The sequence below is a fragment of the Chiloscyllium plagiosum genome, unplaced genomic scaffold (assembly GCF_037043375.1).
Source record: "Chiloscyllium plagiosum isolate Xiang-an unplaced genomic scaffold, Cpla_swu_hap1 HiC_scaffold_33, whole genome shotgun sequence".
Taxonomy (NCBI): Eukaryota; Metazoa; Chordata; class Chondrichthyes; order Orectolobiformes; family Hemiscylliidae; genus Chiloscyllium; species Chiloscyllium plagiosum.
In genome coordinates, this window is record NW_028270171.1 from 29,227,398 (window position 1) to 29,245,022 (window position 17,625).

Genomic DNA, 17,625 nt, shown 5'->3' on the forward strand with positions numbered 1-17,625 from the left:
AGACAGCACTGCTCCCAATCCCTCAGACAGCACTGCCTCCCAGTCCCCAGTCCCTCAGACAGCACTGCCAGCCAGTCCCTCAGACAGAACTGCCCCCCCAGTTCCTCAGACAGCACTGCCTCCCAGTCCCTCAGACTGCATTGCTCCCAGTCCCTCAGACAGCACTGCCTCCCATTCCCTCAGGCAGCACTGCCCTCAAGTCTCAGATCCCTCAGACAACACTGCCTCCCATTCCCTCAGAATGCACTGCCTCCCAGTCCCTCAGACAGCACTGCTCCCATTTCTTCAGTTAGCACTGCCTCCCATTCTCTCAGACAGCAATGCTCCCAGTCCCTCAGACAGCACTGCCACCCATTCCCTCAGACAGCAGTGCCCCCCCATTCCCTCAGACAGCACTGCCTCCCATTCCCTCAGACAGCACTGCGCCCCAGTACCTCAGACAGCACTGCCCCCCAGTCCCACTGACAGCACTGCCTCCCTGTCGCTCAGACAGCACTGCCTCCCACTGCCCAGTCCCTCAGACAGCACTGTCTCCCAGACCCTCAGACAGTGCTGCCTCCCAGTCCCTTAGACAGCACTCCCACCCAGTCTCTCAGAGAGCACTGCCACCCAGTCCCTCACACAGCACTGCCTCCCAGTCCCCATTCCCTCAGACAGCACTGCCAACCAGTCCCTCAGACAGCACAGCCTCCCAGTCGCCAGACTCTCAGACAGCACTGCACCCAGTCCCTCAGACAGCACTGCCTCCCAGTCGCCAGACTCTCAGACAGCACTGCCTCCCTGTCTGCAGTCCCTCAGACAGCACTGCCTTCCAGTTCCCAGGCCCCCAGACTGCATGTGTCCAAGGTCCCCCGACTGCACTGCCTCCCAGTCTCACAGACAGCACTGCCTCCCATACCCTCAGACAGCACTCCAACCAAGTCCCCAGTCCCTCAGACAGCACTGCCTCCCAGTTCCCATTCCCTCAGACCGTACTGCCTCCCAGTTCCTCAGACAGCACTGCCCCTCAGTCTCTCAGACAGCACTGCTCCCAGTCCCTCAGACTGCAGTGCCTCCCAATGCCTCAGACGGCACTGCTTCCCAGTCCCTCAGACAGCACTGCCTCCCTGTCCCCAGTCCCTCAGACAGCCCTGTCTCCAGTCCCTCAGACAGCACTGCCCCCAGTCTCTCAGACAGCACTGCCCCCCAGTCCCTCAGACTGCAGTGCCTCCCAATGCCTCAGATGGCACTGCTTCCCAGTCCCCAGTCCCTCAGACAGCACTGCTCCCAGAACCTCAGACAGCACTGCCCCCCAGACCCCATTCCCTCAGACAGCACTGCCTCCCAGTTCACATTCCCTCAGACAGCACTGCCTTCCAGTTCCTCAGGCAGCACTGTCCCCCAGTCCTCAGACAGCACCGCCTCCCAGTCCCCAGTCCCTCAGACAGCACTCCAACCCAGTCCCCAGTCCCTCGGACAGCACTGCCTCCCAGTCCCTCAGACAGCACCGCCTCCCAGTCCCCAGTCCCTCAGACAGCACTCCAACCCAGTCCCCAGTCCCTCGGACAGCACTGCCTCCCTGTCCCTCAGACAGCACTGCCTCCCAGTCCCCAGTCCCTCAGACAGCACTGCTCCCAGTCCTCAGACAGTACTGCCTCCCAATCTCTCAGACTGCACTGCCTCCCTGTCCCTCAGACAACACTGCCACCCAGTGCCCAGTTACTTAGCAGTGCCTCCAAGTCCCTCAGACAGCACTGCCCCCCAGTCCCTCATGCAGCACCACCCCCCGGTCCCTCAGACGGCACAGCCCCCAGTCCCTCGGACAGCACTGCCCCCAGTCCCTCAGACAGCACTGCCTCCCTGTCCCTCAGGCAGCACTGCCTCCCAGTCCTCAGTTCCTCAGACAGCACTGCCTCCCAGTCCCCAGTCCCTCAGACAGCACTGCTCCCAGTCCTTCAGACAGCACTGCCCCCCAGTCCCCATTCCCTCAGACAGCACTGCCTCCCAGTTCACATTCCCTCAGACAGCACTGCCTTCCAGTTCCTCAGGCAGCACTGCCCCCCATTCCCTCAGACAGCACTGCCTTCCAGTTCCTCAGGCAGCACTGCCCCCCAGTCCCTCAGACAGCACTGCTCCCAATGCCTCAGACTGCACTGCCTCCCAATCCCTCAAACGGCACTGCTTCCCTGTCCCCTCTCCCTCAGACAGCACTACCTCCCAGTCCCCTCTCCCTCAGACAGCACAACCTCCCAGTCCTCAGTCCCGCAGACAGCACTGCTCCCAGACCATTAGACGGCACTGCCTCCCAGACCCCATTCCCTCAGACAGCACTGCCTCCCAGTCCCTCAGACAGCACACCTCCCAATCCCCATTCCCTCAGACTGCAATGCCTCCCAGTCCCTCAGACAGCACTGCTCCCAGTCCCTCTGACAACACTCCCTCCCAATCCCTTAGATAGCACTACCTCCCAGTCCCGCTGACAACAGTCCCTCCCACTCCCTTCGACCGCACTGCCTCACACTCCCTCAGACAGCATTGCCTCGCAGCCACCACTCCCTCAGTCAGCTCTGCCTCACAGTCCCCAATCCCTCAGACAGCACTGCCCCCCAGTCCCTCAGACAGCACTGTTTCCCAGACCCCACTTCCTCAGACAGCACTGCCTCCCATTCTCTCAGACAGCACTGCCTCCCTGTCCCTCAGGCAGTACTGCCTCCCAGTCCTCAGTCCCTCAGACAGCACTGCCTCCCAGTACCTCAGACAGCACTGCCTCCCAGACCCAGTCTCTCAGACAACACTGCCTCCCAGTCTCTCAGACAGCACTGCCTCCCTGTCCCTCAGACAGCACTATCTCCCAGTCCCCAGTCCCTCAGACAGCACTGCTCCCAGAACCTCAGACAGCACTGCCCCCCAGTCTCCATTCCCTCAGACAGCACTACCTCCCAGACCTCAGTCCCTCAGACAGCACTGCCTCCCACTCCCTCAGACAGCTCTGTCTCCCAGTCCCCACTCACTCAGACAGCACTGCCTCCCATTCCCTCAGACAGCACTGCTCCCAGTCCCTCTGACAACACTCCCTCCCAATCCCTTAGATAGCACTACCTCCCAGTCCCTCTGACAACAGTCCCTCCCACTCCCTTCGACCGCATTGCCTCACACTCCCTCAGACAGCATTGCCTCCCAGCCACCACTCCCTCAGTCAGCTCTGCCTCACAGTCCCCAATCCCTCAGACAGCACTGTCTCCCAGTCCCTCCGACAGCACTGCCTCCCAGTCCCTCAGACAGCACTGCCCCCCAGTCCCTCAGACAGCACTGCCTCTCAGACCCCACTTCCTCAGACAGCAGTGCCAGCCAATCACCAATCCGTCAGACTGCAATGCCTCCCAGATCCTCAGACAGCACAGCTCCCAGTCCCTCAGACAGCACTGCTCCAAGTCCCTGAGACAGCACTGCCTCCCAGTCCCTCAGAGAGCACTGCCTCCCTGTCCCTCAGACAGCACTGCCTCCCAGTCCCCAGTCCCTCAGACAGCAAGGCCAACCAGTCCCTCAAACAGCACTGCCACCCAGTGCACAGTCCCTTAGACAGCACTGCCTCCCACTCCCTCAGACAGCACTGATCCCACTCCCTCAGACGGCATTGCCTCCCAGTCCATCAGACAGCAATGCCTCCCAGTCCATCAGACAGCACTGCTTCCAAGACCCCAGTCCCTCAGACAGCACCGCCCCCAAGTCCCTCAGACAGCACCACCACCAGGTCCCTCAGACAGCACTGCTCCCAGTCCTCAGTACCTCAGACAGCACTGTCTCTCAGTCTCTCATACAGCACTGCCTCCCAATCCCAATTCCCTCAGACAGCACTGCCTCCCAGTCCCCATTCCCTCAGACAGCACTGCCTCCCATTCCCTCAGACAGCACTGATCTCACTCCCTCAGACAGCACTGCCTCCCAGTCCCTCCGACAGCACTTCCCCCCAGTCCCTCCGACAGCACTGCCCCCAGTCCCTCCGACATCACTGCCCCCCAGTCCCTCAGACAGCACTGCCCCCCAGTCCCTCAGACAGCACTGCCTCTCAGACCCCACTTCCTCAGACAGCAGTGCCACCCAATCACCAATCTGTCAGACTGCAATGCCTCCCAGATCCTCAGACAGTACAGCTCCCAGTCCCTCAGACAGCACTGCTCCAAGTCCCTCAGACAGCACTGCCTCACAGTACCTCAGACGGCACTGCCACCCAGTACCTCAGACGGCACTGCCCCCCCCAGTCCCTCAGACAGCACTGTCCCCCTAGTCCCTCAGACAGCACTGCCTCCCAGTCCCTCAGATGGCACTGCCTCCCAGTCCCCAGTCCCTCAGACATCACTGCTCCCAGTCCCCATTCCCTCTTCAGACAGCACTGCTCCCAGTCCTCAGACAGAACTGCCTCCCAATCCCTCAGACAACACTGCCACCCAGAGCCCAGTTACTCAGACAGCAGTGCCTCCAAGACCCTCAGACAGCAATTCCCCCCAGTCCCTCATGCAGCACCACCCCCCCATCCCTCAGACGGCACAGCCCCGGTCCCTCAGACAGCACTGCCTCCCAGTCCTCAGTCCCTCAGACAGCACTGCCTCCCAGTCCCTCAGACAGCACTGCCTCCCTGTCCCTCAGACAGCACTGCCTCCCAGTCCCCAGTCCCTCAGACAGCAAGGCCAACCAGTCCCTCAAACAGCACTGCCACCCAGTGCACAGTCCCTTAGACAGCACTGACTCCCACTCACTCAGACAGCACAGCCTCCCAGTCCCCATTCCCTCAGACAGCACTGCCTCCCATTCCTCAGACAGCACTGAGCCCACTCCCTCAGACAGCACTGCGCCCCATTCCCTCAGACAGCACTGTCTCCCAGTCCCGCAGACAGCACCGCCCCCCAGTGCCTCAGACAGCACCACCCCCCAGTCCCTCAGACAGCACAGCCCCCGGTCCCTCAGACAGCACAGCCTCCCTGTCCCTCAGGCACCACTGCCTTCCAGTCCTCAGTCCCTCAGACAGCACTGTCTCCCAGTTCCTCACACAGCACTGCCTCCCAATCCCTCAGACAGCACTGCCTCCCAGTCCCCAGTCCCTCAGACAGCACTGCCTCCCAATCCCTCAGACAGCACTGCCTCCCAGTCCCCAGTCCCTCAGACAGCACTGCCTCCCAATCCCTCAGACAGCACTGCCTCCCAGTCCCCAGTCCCTCAGACAGCACTACCCTCAGTCCCCAGTCCCTCAGACAGCACTACTCCCAGTCCCCAGTCCCTCAGACAGCACTGGGTAAAAACAATCTCTGCAGATGCTGGAAACCAGATTCAGGATTAGTAGAAGAGCACAGCAGTTCAGGCAGCATCCAAGGAGAGGAGGAAACCTTCTTCAAGCCAGGCATCCTTGCAAAACGATTCACAGTAGGGTTAAAATCAACGAGGTGACGCTGCCTCAGACAGCACTGCCTCCCAGACGCCAGACCCTCAGAAGCACTCCCTTCCAGTCCCTCAGACTGCACTGCCTCCCAGTCTATCAGACAGGACAGCCTCCCAGTCCCCAATCCTTCAGACAGCACAGCCTCCCAGTCCCTCAGACAGCAGTGCCTCCCAGTCCCTCAGACAGCACTGCCACCCAGTCCCTCAGACAGTACTGCCTCCCAGTTCCCAATCCCTCAGACAGCACTGCCTCTCAGTCCCTCAGACAGCACAGCCTCCCAGTTCCCAATCCCTCAGATAGCACTGCCTCTCAGTTCCTCAGACAGCACTGCCTCCCAGTCACCACTCTCTCAGACAGCACTCCCTCTCAGTCCCTCTGACAGCACTGCCTCCCAGTCCCCAGTCCCTCAGATAGCACTGCTTCCCAGTTCCGTCCCTCAGACTGCACTGCCTCCCAGTTCCCAATCCCTCAGACAGCACTGCCTCTTAGTCTCTCAGACAGCACTGCCTCCCAGTCCCTCAGACATCATTGCCTCCCAGTCCCACAGACAGCATTGCCTCCCAGTCCCACAGACAGCACTGCCTCCCAGTCCCACAGACAGCATTGCCTCCCAGTCCCACAGACAGCACTGCCTCCCAGTCCCACAGACAGCACTGCCTCCCAGTCCCACAGACTGCAATGCCTCCCAGTCCCTCAGACAGCACTGCTCCCAGTCCCTCTGACAACACTCCCTCCCAATCCCTTAGATAGCACTACCTCCCAGTCCCTCTGACAACAGTCCCTCCCACTCCCTTCGACCGCACTGCTTCACACTCCCTCAGACAGCATTGTCTCCCAGCCACCACTCCCTCAGTCAGCTCTGCCTCACAGTCCCCAATCCCTCAGACAGCACTGTCTCCCAGTCTCTACGACAGCACTGCCCCCCAGTCCCTCCGACAGCACTGCCCCCAGTCCCTCCACATCACTGCCCCCCAGTCCCTCAGACAGCACTGCCCCCCAGTCCCTCAGACAGCACTGCCTCTCAGACCCCACTTCCTCAGACAGCAGTGCCACCCAATCACCAATCTGTCAGACTGCAATGCCTCCCAGATCCTCAGACAGCACAGCTCCCAGTCCCTCAGACAGCACTGCTCCAAGTCCCTCAGACAGCACTGCCTCACAGTACCTCAGATGGCACTGCCACCCAGTACCTCAGACGGCACTGCCCACCAGTCCCTCAGACAGCACTGGCCCCCCCAGTCCCTCACACAGCACTGCCTCCCAGTCCCCATTCCCTCAGACAGCACTGCCAACCAGTCCCTCAGACAGCACAGCCTCCCAGTCGCCAGACTCTCAGACAGCACTGCACCCAGTCCCTCAGACAGCACCGCCTCCCAGTCCCCAGTCCCTCAGACAGCACTCCAACCCAGTCCCCAGTCCCTCGGACAGCACTGCCTCCCTGTCCCTCAGACAGCACTGCCTCCCAGTCCCCAGTCCCTCAGACAGCACTGCTCCCAGTCGTCAGACAGTACTGCCTCCCAATCTCTCAGACTGCACTGCCTCCCTGTCCCTCAGACAACACTGCCACCCAGTGCCCAGTTACTTAGCAGTGCCTCCAAGTCCCTCAGACAGCACTGCCCGCCAGTCCCTCATGCAGCACCACCCCCCGGTCCCTCAGACGGCACAGCCCCCAGTCCCTCGGACAGCACTGCCCCCAGTCCCTCAGACAGCACTGCCTCCCTGTCCCTCAGGCTGCACTGCCTCCCAGTCCTCAGTTCCTCAGACAGCACTGCCTCCCAGTCCCCAGTCCCTCAGACAGCACTGCTCCCAGTCCTTCAGACAGCACTGCCCCCCAGTCCCCATTCCCTCAGACAGCACTGCCTCCCAGTTCACATTCCCTCAGACAGCACTGCCTTCCAGTTCCTCAGGCAGCACTGCCCCCCATTCCCTCAGACAGCACTGCCTTCCAGTTCCTCAGGCAGCACTGCCCCCCAGTCCCTCAGACAGCACTGCTCCCAATGCCTCAGACTGCACTGCCTCCCAATCCCTCAGACGGCACTGCTTCCCTGTCCCCTCTCCCTCAGACAGCACTACCTCCCAGTCCCCTCTCCCTCAGACAGCACAACCTCCCAGTCCTCAGTCCCGCAGACAGCACTGCTCCCAGACCATTAGACGGCACTGCCTCCCAGACCCCATTCCCTCAGACAGCACTGCCTCCCAGTCCCTCAGACAGCACACCTCCCAATCCCCATTCCCTCAGACTGCAATGCCTCCCAGTCCCTCAGACAGCACTGCTCCCAGTCCCTCTGACAACACTCCCTCCCAATCCCTTAGATAGCACTACCTCCCAGTCCCGCTGACAACAGTCCCTCCCACTCCCTTCGACCGCACTGCCTCACACTCCCTCAGACAACATTGCCTCCCAGCCACCACTCCCTCAGTCAGCTCTGCCCCCCAGTCCCTCAGACAGCACTGCCCCCCAGTCCCTCAGACAGCACTGCCTCTCAGACCCCACTTCCTCAGACAGCAGTGCCACCCAATCACCAATCTGTCAGACTGCAATGCCTCCCAGATCCTCAGACAGCACAGCTCCCAGTCCCTCAGACAGCACTGCTCCAAGTCCCTCAGACAGCACTGCCTCACAGTACCTCAGACGGCACTGCCACCCAGTACCTCAGACGGCACTGCCCACCAGTCCCTCAGACAGCACTGGCCCCCCCAGTCCCTCAGACAGCACTGTTCCCCTAGTCCCTCAGACAGCACTGCCTCCCAGTCCCCAGTCCCTCAGACATCACTGCTCCCAGTCCCCATTCCCTCTTCAGACAGCACTGCTCCCAGTCCTCAGACAGAACTGCCTCCCAATCCCTCAGACAACACTGCCACCCAGAGCCCAGTTACTCAGACAGCAGTGCCTCCAAGACCCTCAGACAGCACTTCCCCCCAGTCCCTCATGCAGCACCACCCCCCCGTCCCTCAGACGGCACAGCCCCGGTCCCTCAGACAGCACTGCCTCCCAGTCCTCAGTCCCTCAGACAGCACTACCTCCCAGTCCCTCAGACAGCACTGCCTCCCTGTCCCTCAGACAGCACTGCCTCCCAGTCCCCAGTCCCTCAGACAGCACTGCCACCCAGTGCACAGTCCCTTAGACAGCACTGACTCCCACTCCCTCAGACAGCACAGCCTCCCAGTCCCCATTCCCTCAGACAGCACTGCCTCCCATTCCTCAGACAGCACTGAGCCCACTCCCTCAGACAGCACTGCCCCCCATTCCCTCAGACAGCACTGCCTCCCAGTCCCTCAGACAGCACCGCCCCCCAGTGCCTCAGACAGCACCGCCCCCCAGTGCCTCAGACAGCACCACCCCCCGGTCCCTCAGACAGCACAGCCCCCCGGTCCCTCAGACAGCACAGCCCCCGGTCCCTCAGACAGCACAGCCTCCCTGTCCCTCAGGCACCACTGCCTTCCAGTCCTCAGTCCCTCAGACAGCACTGTCTCCCAGTTCCTCACACAGCACTGCCTCCCAGTTTCACAGACAGCACTGCTTCCCAGTTCCCAATCCCTCAGACAGCACTGCCTCCCAATCCCTCAGACAGCACTGCCTCCCAGTCCCCAGTCCCTCAGACAGCACTACTCCCAGTTCCCAGTCCCTCAGACAGCACTGCCTCCCAGTCCCTCAGACAGCACCGCCTCCCAGTCCCCAGTCCCTCAGACAGCACTCCAACCCAGTCCCCAGTCCCTCGGACAGCACTGCCTCCCTGTCCCTCAGACAGCACTGCCTCCCAGTCCCCAGTCCCTCAGACAGCACTGCTCCCAGTCGTCAGACAGTTCTGCCTCCCAATCTCTCAGACTGCACTGCCTCCCTGTCCCTCAGACAACACTGCCACCCAGTGCCCAGTTACTTAGCAGTGCCTCCAAGTCCCTCAGACAGCACTGCCCCCCAGTCCCTCATGCAGCACCACCCCCCGGTCCCTCAGACGGCACAGCCCCCAGTCCCTCGGACAGCACTGCCCCCAGTCCCTCAGACAGCACTGCCTCCCTGTCCCTCAGGCAGCACTGCCTCCCAGTCCTCAGTTCCTCAGACAGCACTGCCTCCCAGTCCCCAGTCCCTCAGACAGCACTGCTCCCAGTCCTTCAGACAGCACTGCCCCCCAGTCCCCATTCCCTCAGACAGCACTGCCTCCCAGTTCACATTCCCTCAGACAGCACTGCCTTCCAGTTCCTCAGGCAGCACTGCCCCCCATTCCCTCAGACAGCACTGCCTTCCAGTTCCTCAGGCAGCACTGCCCCCCAGTCCCTCAGACAGCACTGCTCCCAATGCCTCAGACTGCACTGCCTCCCAATCCCTCAGACGGCACTGCTTCCCTGTCCCCTCTCCCTCAGACAGCACTACCTCCCAGTCCCCTCTCCCTCAGACAGCACAACCTCCCAGTCCTCAGTCCCGCAGACAGCACTGCTCCCAGACCATTAGACGGCACTGCCTCCCAGACCCCATTCCCTCAGACAGCACTGCCTCCCAGTCCCTCAGACAGCACACCTCCCAATCCCCAATCCCTCAGACTGCAATGCCTCCCAGTCCCTCAGACAGCACTGCTCCCAGTCCCTCTGACAACACTCCCTCCCAATCCCTTAGATAGCACTACCTCCCAGTCCCGCTGACAACAGTCCCTCCCACTCCCTTCGACCGCACTGCCTCACACTCCCTCAGACAGCATTGCCTCCCAGCCACCACTCCCTCAGTCAGCTCTGCCTCACAGTCCCCAATCCCTCAGACAGCACTGCCCCCCAGTCCCTCAGACAGCACTGTTTCCCAGACCCCACTTCCTCAGACAGCACTGCCTCCCATTCTCTCAGACAGCACTGCCTCCCTGTCCCTCAGGCAGTACTGCCTCCCAGTCCTCAGTCCTTCAGACAGCACTGCCTCCCAGTACCTCAGACAGCACTGCCTCCCAGACCCAGTCCCTCAGACAACACTGCCTCCCAGTCTCTCAGACAGCACTGCCTCCCTGTCCCTCAGACAGCACTATCTCCCAGTCCCCAGTCCCTCAGACAGCACTGCTCCCAGAACCTCAGACAGCACTGCCCCCCAGTCTCCATTCCCTCAGACAGCACTACCTCCCAGACCTCAGTCCCTTAGACAGCACTGCCTCCCACTCCCTCAGACAGCTCTGTCTCCCAGTCCCCACTCACTCAGACAGCACTGCCTCCCATTCCCTCAGACAGCACTGCTCCCAGTCCCTCTGACAACACTCCCTCCCAATCCCTTAGATAGCACTACCTCCAGTCCCTCTGACAACAGTCCCTCCCACTCCCTTCGACCGCATTGCCTCACACTCCCTCAGACAGCATTGCCTCCCAGCCACCACTCCCTCAGACAGCTCTGCCTCACAGTCCCCAATCCCTCAGACAGCACTGTCTCCCAGTCCCTCCGACAGCACTGCCTCCCAGTCCCTCAGACAGCACTGCCCCCCAGTCCCTCAGACAGCACTGCCTCTCAGACCCCACTTCCTCAGACAGCAGTGCCAGCCAATCACCAATCCGTCAGACTGCAATGCCTCCCAGATCCTCAGACAGCACAGCTCCCAGTCCCTCAGACAGCACTGCTCCAAGTCCCTGAGACAGCACTGTCTCCCAGTCCCTCAGACAGCACTGCCTCCCAGTCCCCAGTCCCTCAGACAGCAAGGCCAACCAGTCCCTCAGACAGCACTGCCTCCCAGTCCCTCAGACAGCACTGCCTCCCTGTCCCTCAGACAGCACTGCCTCCCAGTCCCCAGTCCCTCAGACAGCAAGGCCAACCAGTCCCTCAAACAGCACTGCCACCCAGTGCACAGTCCCTTAGACAGCACTGCCTCCCACTCCCTCAGACAGCACTGATCCCACTCCCTCAGACGGCATTGCCTCCCAGTCCATCAGACAGCAATGCCTCCCAGTCCATCAGACAGCACTGCTTCCAAGACCCCAGTCCCTCAGACAGCACCGCCCCCAAGTCCCTCAGACAGCACCACCACCAGGTCCCTCAGACAGCACTGCTCCCAGTCCTCAGTACCTCAGACAGCACTGTCTCTCAGTCTCTCATACAGCACTGCCTCCCAATCCCAATTCCCTCAGACAGCACTGCCTCCCAGTCCCCATTCCCTCAGACAGCACTGCCTCCCATTCCCTCAGACAGCACTGATCTCACTCCCTCAGACAGCACTGCCTCCCAGTCCCTCCGACAGCACTTCCCCCCAGTCCCTCCGACATCACTGCCCCCCAGTCCCTCAGACAGCACTGCCCCCCAGTCCCTCAGACAGCACTGCCTCTCAGACCCCACTTCCTCAGACAGCAGTGCCACCCAATCACCAATCTGTCAGACTGCAATGCCTCCCAGATCCTCAGACAGTACAGCTCCCAGTCCCTCAGACAGCACTGCTCCAAGTCCCTCAGACAGCACTGCCTCACAGTACCTCAGATGGCACTGCCACCCAGTACCTCAGACGGCACTGCCCACCAGTCCCTCAGACAGCACTGGCCCCCCCAGTCCCTCACACAGCACTGTTCCCCTAGTCCCTCAGACAGCACTGCCTCCCAGTCCCCAGTCCCTCAGACATCACTGCTCCCAGTCCCCATTCCCTCTTCAGACAGCACTGCTCCCAGTCCTCAGACAGAACTGCCTCCCAATCCCTCAGACAACACTGCCACCCAGAGCCCAGTTACTCAGACAGCAGTGCCTCCAAGACCCTCAGACAGCACTTCCCCCCCAGTCCCTCATGCAGCACCACCCCCCCGTCCCTCAGACGGCACAGCCCCGGTCCCTCAGACAGCACTGCCTCCCAGTCCTCAGTCCCTCAGACAGCACTGCCTCCCAGTCCCTCAGACAGCACTGCCTCCCTGTCCCTCAGACAGCACTGCCTCCCAGTCCCCAGTCCCTCAGACAGCACTGCCACCCAGTGCACAGTCCCTTAGACAGCACTGACTCCCACTCCCTCAGACAGCACAGCCTCCCAGTCCCCATTCCCTCAGACAGCACTGCCTCCCATTCCTCAGACAGCACTGAGCCCACTCCCTCAGACAGCACTGCCCCCCATTCCCTCAGACAGCACTGCCTCCCAGTCCCTCAGACAGCACCGCCCCCCAGTGCCTCAGACAGCACCGCCCCCCAGTGCCTCAGACAGCACCACCCCCCGGTCCCTCAGACAGCACAGCCCCCCGGTCCCTCAGACAGCACAGCCCCCGGTCCCTCAGACAGCACAGCCTCCCTGTCCCTCAGGCACCACTGCCTTCCAGTCCTCAGTCCCTCAGACAGCACTGTCTCCCAGTTCCTCACACAGCACTGCCTCCCAGTTTCACAGACAGCACTGCTTCCCAGTTCCCAATCCCTCAGACAGCACTGCCTCCCAATCCCTCAGACAGCACTGCCTCCCAGTCCCCAGTCCCTCAGACAGCACTACTCCCAGTTCCCAGTCCCTCAGACAGCACTGCCTCCCAGTCCCTCAGACAGCACCGCCTCCCAGTCCCCAGTCCCTCAGACAGCACTACCCTCAGTCCCCAGTCCCTCAGACAGCACTACTCCCAGTCCCCAGTCCCTCAGACAGCACTGGGTAAAAACAATCTCTGCAGATGCTGGAAACCAGATTCAGGATTAGTAGAAGAGCACAGCAGTTCAGGCAGCATCCAAGGAGAGGAGGAAACCTTCTTCAAGGTAGGCATCCTTGCAAAAGGATTCACAGTAGGGTTAAAATCAACGAGGTGACGCTGCCTCAGACAGCACTGCCTCCCAGACGCCAGACCCTCAGACAGCACTCCCTTCCAGTACCTCAGACTGCACTGCCTCCCAGTCTATCAGACAGGACAGCCTCCCAGTCCCCAATCCTTCAGACAGCACAGCCTCCCAGTCCCCCAGCCAGCACTGCCACCCAGTCCCTCAGACAGGACAGCCTCCCAGTCCCCAATCCTTCAGACAGCACAGCCTCTCAGTCCCTCAGACAGCAGTGCCTCCCAGTCCCCAATCCTTCAGACAGCACTGCCTCTCAGTCCCTCAGACAGCACAGCCTCCCAGTTCCCAATCCCTCAGATAGCACTGCCTCTCAGTTCCTCAGACAGCACTGCCTCCCAGTCACCACTCTCTCTGACAGCACTCCCTCTCAGTCCCTCTGACAGCACTGCCTCCCAGTCCCCAGTCCCTCAGATAGCACTGCTTCCCAGTTCCGTCCCTCAGACAGCACTGCCACCCAGACCCTCAGACTGCACTGCCTCCCAGTTCCCAATCCCTCAGACAGCACTGCCTCCCAGTCCCACAGACAGCACTGCCTCCCAGTCCCACAGACAGCACTGCCTCCCAGTCCCACAGACAGCACTGCCTCCCAGTCCCACAGACAGCACTGCCTCCCAGTGCCTCAGACAGCACTGCTCCCAGTCCCACAGACAGCACTGCTCCCAGTCCCTCAGACAGCACTGCCTCCCAGTCCCACAGACAGCACTGCCTCCCAGTGCCTCAGACAGCACTGCCTCCCAGTGCCTCAGACAGCACTGCTCCCAGTCCCACAGACAGCACTGCCTCCCAGTCCCTCAGGCAGCACTGCCTCCCAGTCCCACAGACAGCACTGCCTCCCAGTCCCACAGACAGCACTGCCTCCCAGTCCCACAGACAGCACTGCCTCCCAGTCCCACAGACAGCACTGCCTCCCAGTCCCACAGACAGCACTGCCTCCCAGTCCCTCAGACAGCACTGCCTCCCAGTCCCACAGACAGCACTGCCTTCCAGTGCCTCAGACAGCACTGCCTCCCAGTGCCTCGTTCCTCAGATTGTACCTTAAGGCAAAGTTAAAAATCATACAACAACCGGTTATAGTCCAACTGTTTTATTTGGACACACCTGCTTTTGTAGCACCGCTCATTCCATAGGGGGTTGTGGAGATTAAGATTATGAAAATTGACGTTTCGGGCAAAAGCTCTTCATCCTGCTATTCCTGAGTAAAGGTTTCTTTCCTGAAACAAGGATTTTCCTGCTTCTGGGATACTGCCTGACCTGCTGTGCTTTTCCAGCACCACTCTAATCTTGACTCTAATCTCCAGCATTTGCAGTCCTCATGTTCGCCCAAGGTTAAGATCGTACTCACGGAATTTATAGCCAAAAGAGTCCAGTGTCATGGAGAATCATGCTGTTTTTGCTCAAAAACTGCATGATGCCTCTACTCTCTTGATCTGAAAGTAAACTGAATGTAAAGTTCCCCTGACACTGTCTGCATTAAACGCTCCCAGGACAGATACAGCACAGTGTTAGGTACAGAGCTCGATGACAGCGACAACATGGAGTTACAGAGTTAAAAATCACACAACACCAGGTTATAGTCCAACAGGTTTAATTGGAAGCACACTAGCTTTCAGGTGATGAAGGAGCGTCGCTCCGAAAGCTAGTGCTTCCAATTAAACCTGTTGGACTATAACCTGGTGTTGTGTGATTTTTAACTTTGTACACCCCAGTCCAACACCGCCATCACCGAATCATAACATGGAATTAGACACAGAATAAAGCTAGCTCTCTTTTTTTAAAACTGAAAGTAAAGCTCCCTTGACATTTTCCCCATCAAAACTATCCAGATCAGGTACAGCACTGGGTTAGATATAGAGTTAAGCTTCTTCTATTCTTTTAAAAGAAAGTAAACATCCCTCAACACTGCCTTCTCAAACATTCCCAGGACAGAGACAGCATGGGACTAGATCTGAGTAAAGGTCCCTCTACTGTTTGTAACAGAAATTAGAGCTGCCTCAATGTTATTCCTATCAAACCCTCCGAGCACTGAGGCAGAATAGGATTCAATTCAGACTAAAGCTGCCCCTTCTCTTTAAAATGAAAGTAATGCAATCTCCACTCTTTCAAACTGTCACCATCAAACACTCCCAGGACAGGAACGACACAGAGTTAGGTACAGAGAAATGCTCTCTCTACTCTTTTGAACTGTGAGTAAAGCCTCCTCTTCACTGTCACCATCAAACTCTCCCAGGACAAGGGCAGCACAGGGTTAAATTTAGAGTCAAGCTTTCTCTACTTTTTCAAAACTGAAATTAAAGTTCCATCTAACCTGTGCCTATCAAACCCTCGAGTACAGGAACAGCACAGGGTTACGTACAAAGTCAAGATCCCTCTACATTGTCTTCATCACACTCTGTAAGGGCAGTGACAGCATGGGTTTAGATACAGAGCAAAACTTCATTGACACTTTCAAATGCAAACAAAAGCTCTCTCAACATTGTCCCCATCAAACACTCAGTCCTGAGACGGCATGGGGCTCAATCCAGAGTAAAGCTGCCCCTACTCTTATAACCTGAAAGTAAAGCTAAGTATGCCTACCCTTTCACTAAAGTGAAAGTAAAGCCCCTCTCAACACTGTCCCCATCAAATACTCCCAGGACAATTAGAGTATGGTGTTAGATACAGAGTAAAGTTCCCTCAATTCCTAAAAACTAAATGTAAAACTTCTTTCTCTGCCCTCGTCAAACACTCCCAAGGATAGGTACCTCACGAGATTTTCTTCATTGAAAAATGCCGAGTGAGATGCTCGTGTGTGATTATACTCACCCTGAAGCTTTCTGTTAAGTTGTCTCTTTTGGAATTGATTCAATTTGGATTCCTGCATCATCACTGCAAGAAGACAGGGGTGTATAGTTAGTAACAGCCACCAGTGGAACAGCAACAGGTGAGGTCCCAGCCTGAGACTTCCCAAGAGTCAGGTCCAGCAATGCCCTCCTTCCTCACTAGGGACTGGGAAGGTGCTGATGGTAAAAAACCTCTTCGGAACACACTCTTCAAATTCTTTGCTTCTTTACACTTTAAACCTTTGCTGTCCCAGTCTACATTCAGATGACTGAAGTCCTACGTTATAACTACTCAAATTATTGTACTTTGTAATCTACTTGCTAATTTGTTCTGAGGAACATTGGAGCAGGGGAAGGTTTTTCAGACCCTCTGTTCTTCCATTCTAAATTTCCCTGCTATCTTTAATACCTGGAAATATACTGACTTCTTGAACCTGCTCAAAGACGAAGCCTCTGCTAACTTTGGGATCAGAAAATTCCTAAGATTCAATATCCTCTGAGTGGAAAAAAAATCCTCATCACCTCAGTCCTAAAAGTCTTGTCCCTAATCCTGATCCTGGTTCTTGAGTCCCTCCCACCCAGAGCAACTTGCCTTTCTGCACCCACCCTGTCTCCCCTTTAAGAATTTTGCAAGTTACACTGAGATCGCCAATTCTTCTAACCTCCATAAGAATCTCATCAATCTGTCCTCCTAAAACCATCTATCTGGTGAACTTTTGCTGTGCTCCCTCTGGGGCAAGTATATCCTGTGAGTAAGAACTATACATAGTAGCCTAGGCACAGTCTAATCTGTACAACTGGAACAACATACCTACACTCCTGTATTCAAATCCTCCTGCAATAACGGCTAATATACCATTTGTCTTCCTTCCTGCCTGATGCATATTATTTTCAGTGATTTATGAACAAGGACACCCAGGACGCTTTGACCATCAAAGGGGCAGCACAGTGGTTCAGTGGTTAGCACTACTGCCTCACAGCGCCAGGGGACCTGGGTTCGATTCCCACCTCAGGCAACTGTGGAGTTTGCACATTCTCCCTATGTCTGCTTGGGTTTTTTCCGGTTTTCCCCCCACAGTCCAAAGATGTGCAGGTCAGGTGGATTGGCTGTGCTAAATTGCCCATTGTGTTAGTGTAGGGGGATGGGTCTGGGTGGGTTGCTCTTCGAAGGGTCGGTGTGGACCTGTTGGGCCGAAGGGCCTGTTTCCACACTGTAGGGAATCTATTTTAATCTAACCTTCCAGTCTCTCAGCATGCAAAGAAAACTCAGCACCTCTGTCCCTCCTACCAAAGTGGATAGTCTCACACTTCTCCACGTTATATTCCATCTGCTCACCTACTCCAAATTCTTGGAGTTCACTTACTCAGTCTGTCTAAATTTCCTTGAAGTCTTTTTGTATTGTTCTCACAACATATTTCCCACCTAGCTCTGTGCCACCCGCAAACTTGGAAATACTACGTTTGGTCCTTGAATCCAAATCATTGAAACTGTGAACAGTTGGGCAAAGCACTGATCCTTGTTGTACCCCACTGGTCACAACCTGTCAACCTCAGAACAAGCTATTTACTCCAACTCTGTTTTCAAACATTATTTCCCTTTTGTAAATCCATGTGGATTCTGCCCAATCAGATCATTATTTTGTAAGTGTTCAGTTATCACATTC

General features: G+C 57.8%; 1 protein-coding gene across 2 annotated transcripts in view; it reads right to left on the reverse strand.

Moving 5' to 3' along the window:
- Window positions 1–17,625, reverse strand: part of cunh22orf23 (chromosome unknown C22orf23 homolog) — a 226,957-nt gene that overhangs the window by 202,413 nt on the left and 6,919 nt on the right. For both annotated transcript variants that reach the window (XM_087978119.1, XM_087978120.1), the window contains one exon: window positions 15,945–16,007. In XM_087978119.1, the coding sequence (XP_087834245.1) occupies window positions 15,945–16,007 (63 nt within the window). The remainder of the gene's footprint in view (window positions 1–15,944; window positions 16,008–17,625) is intronic.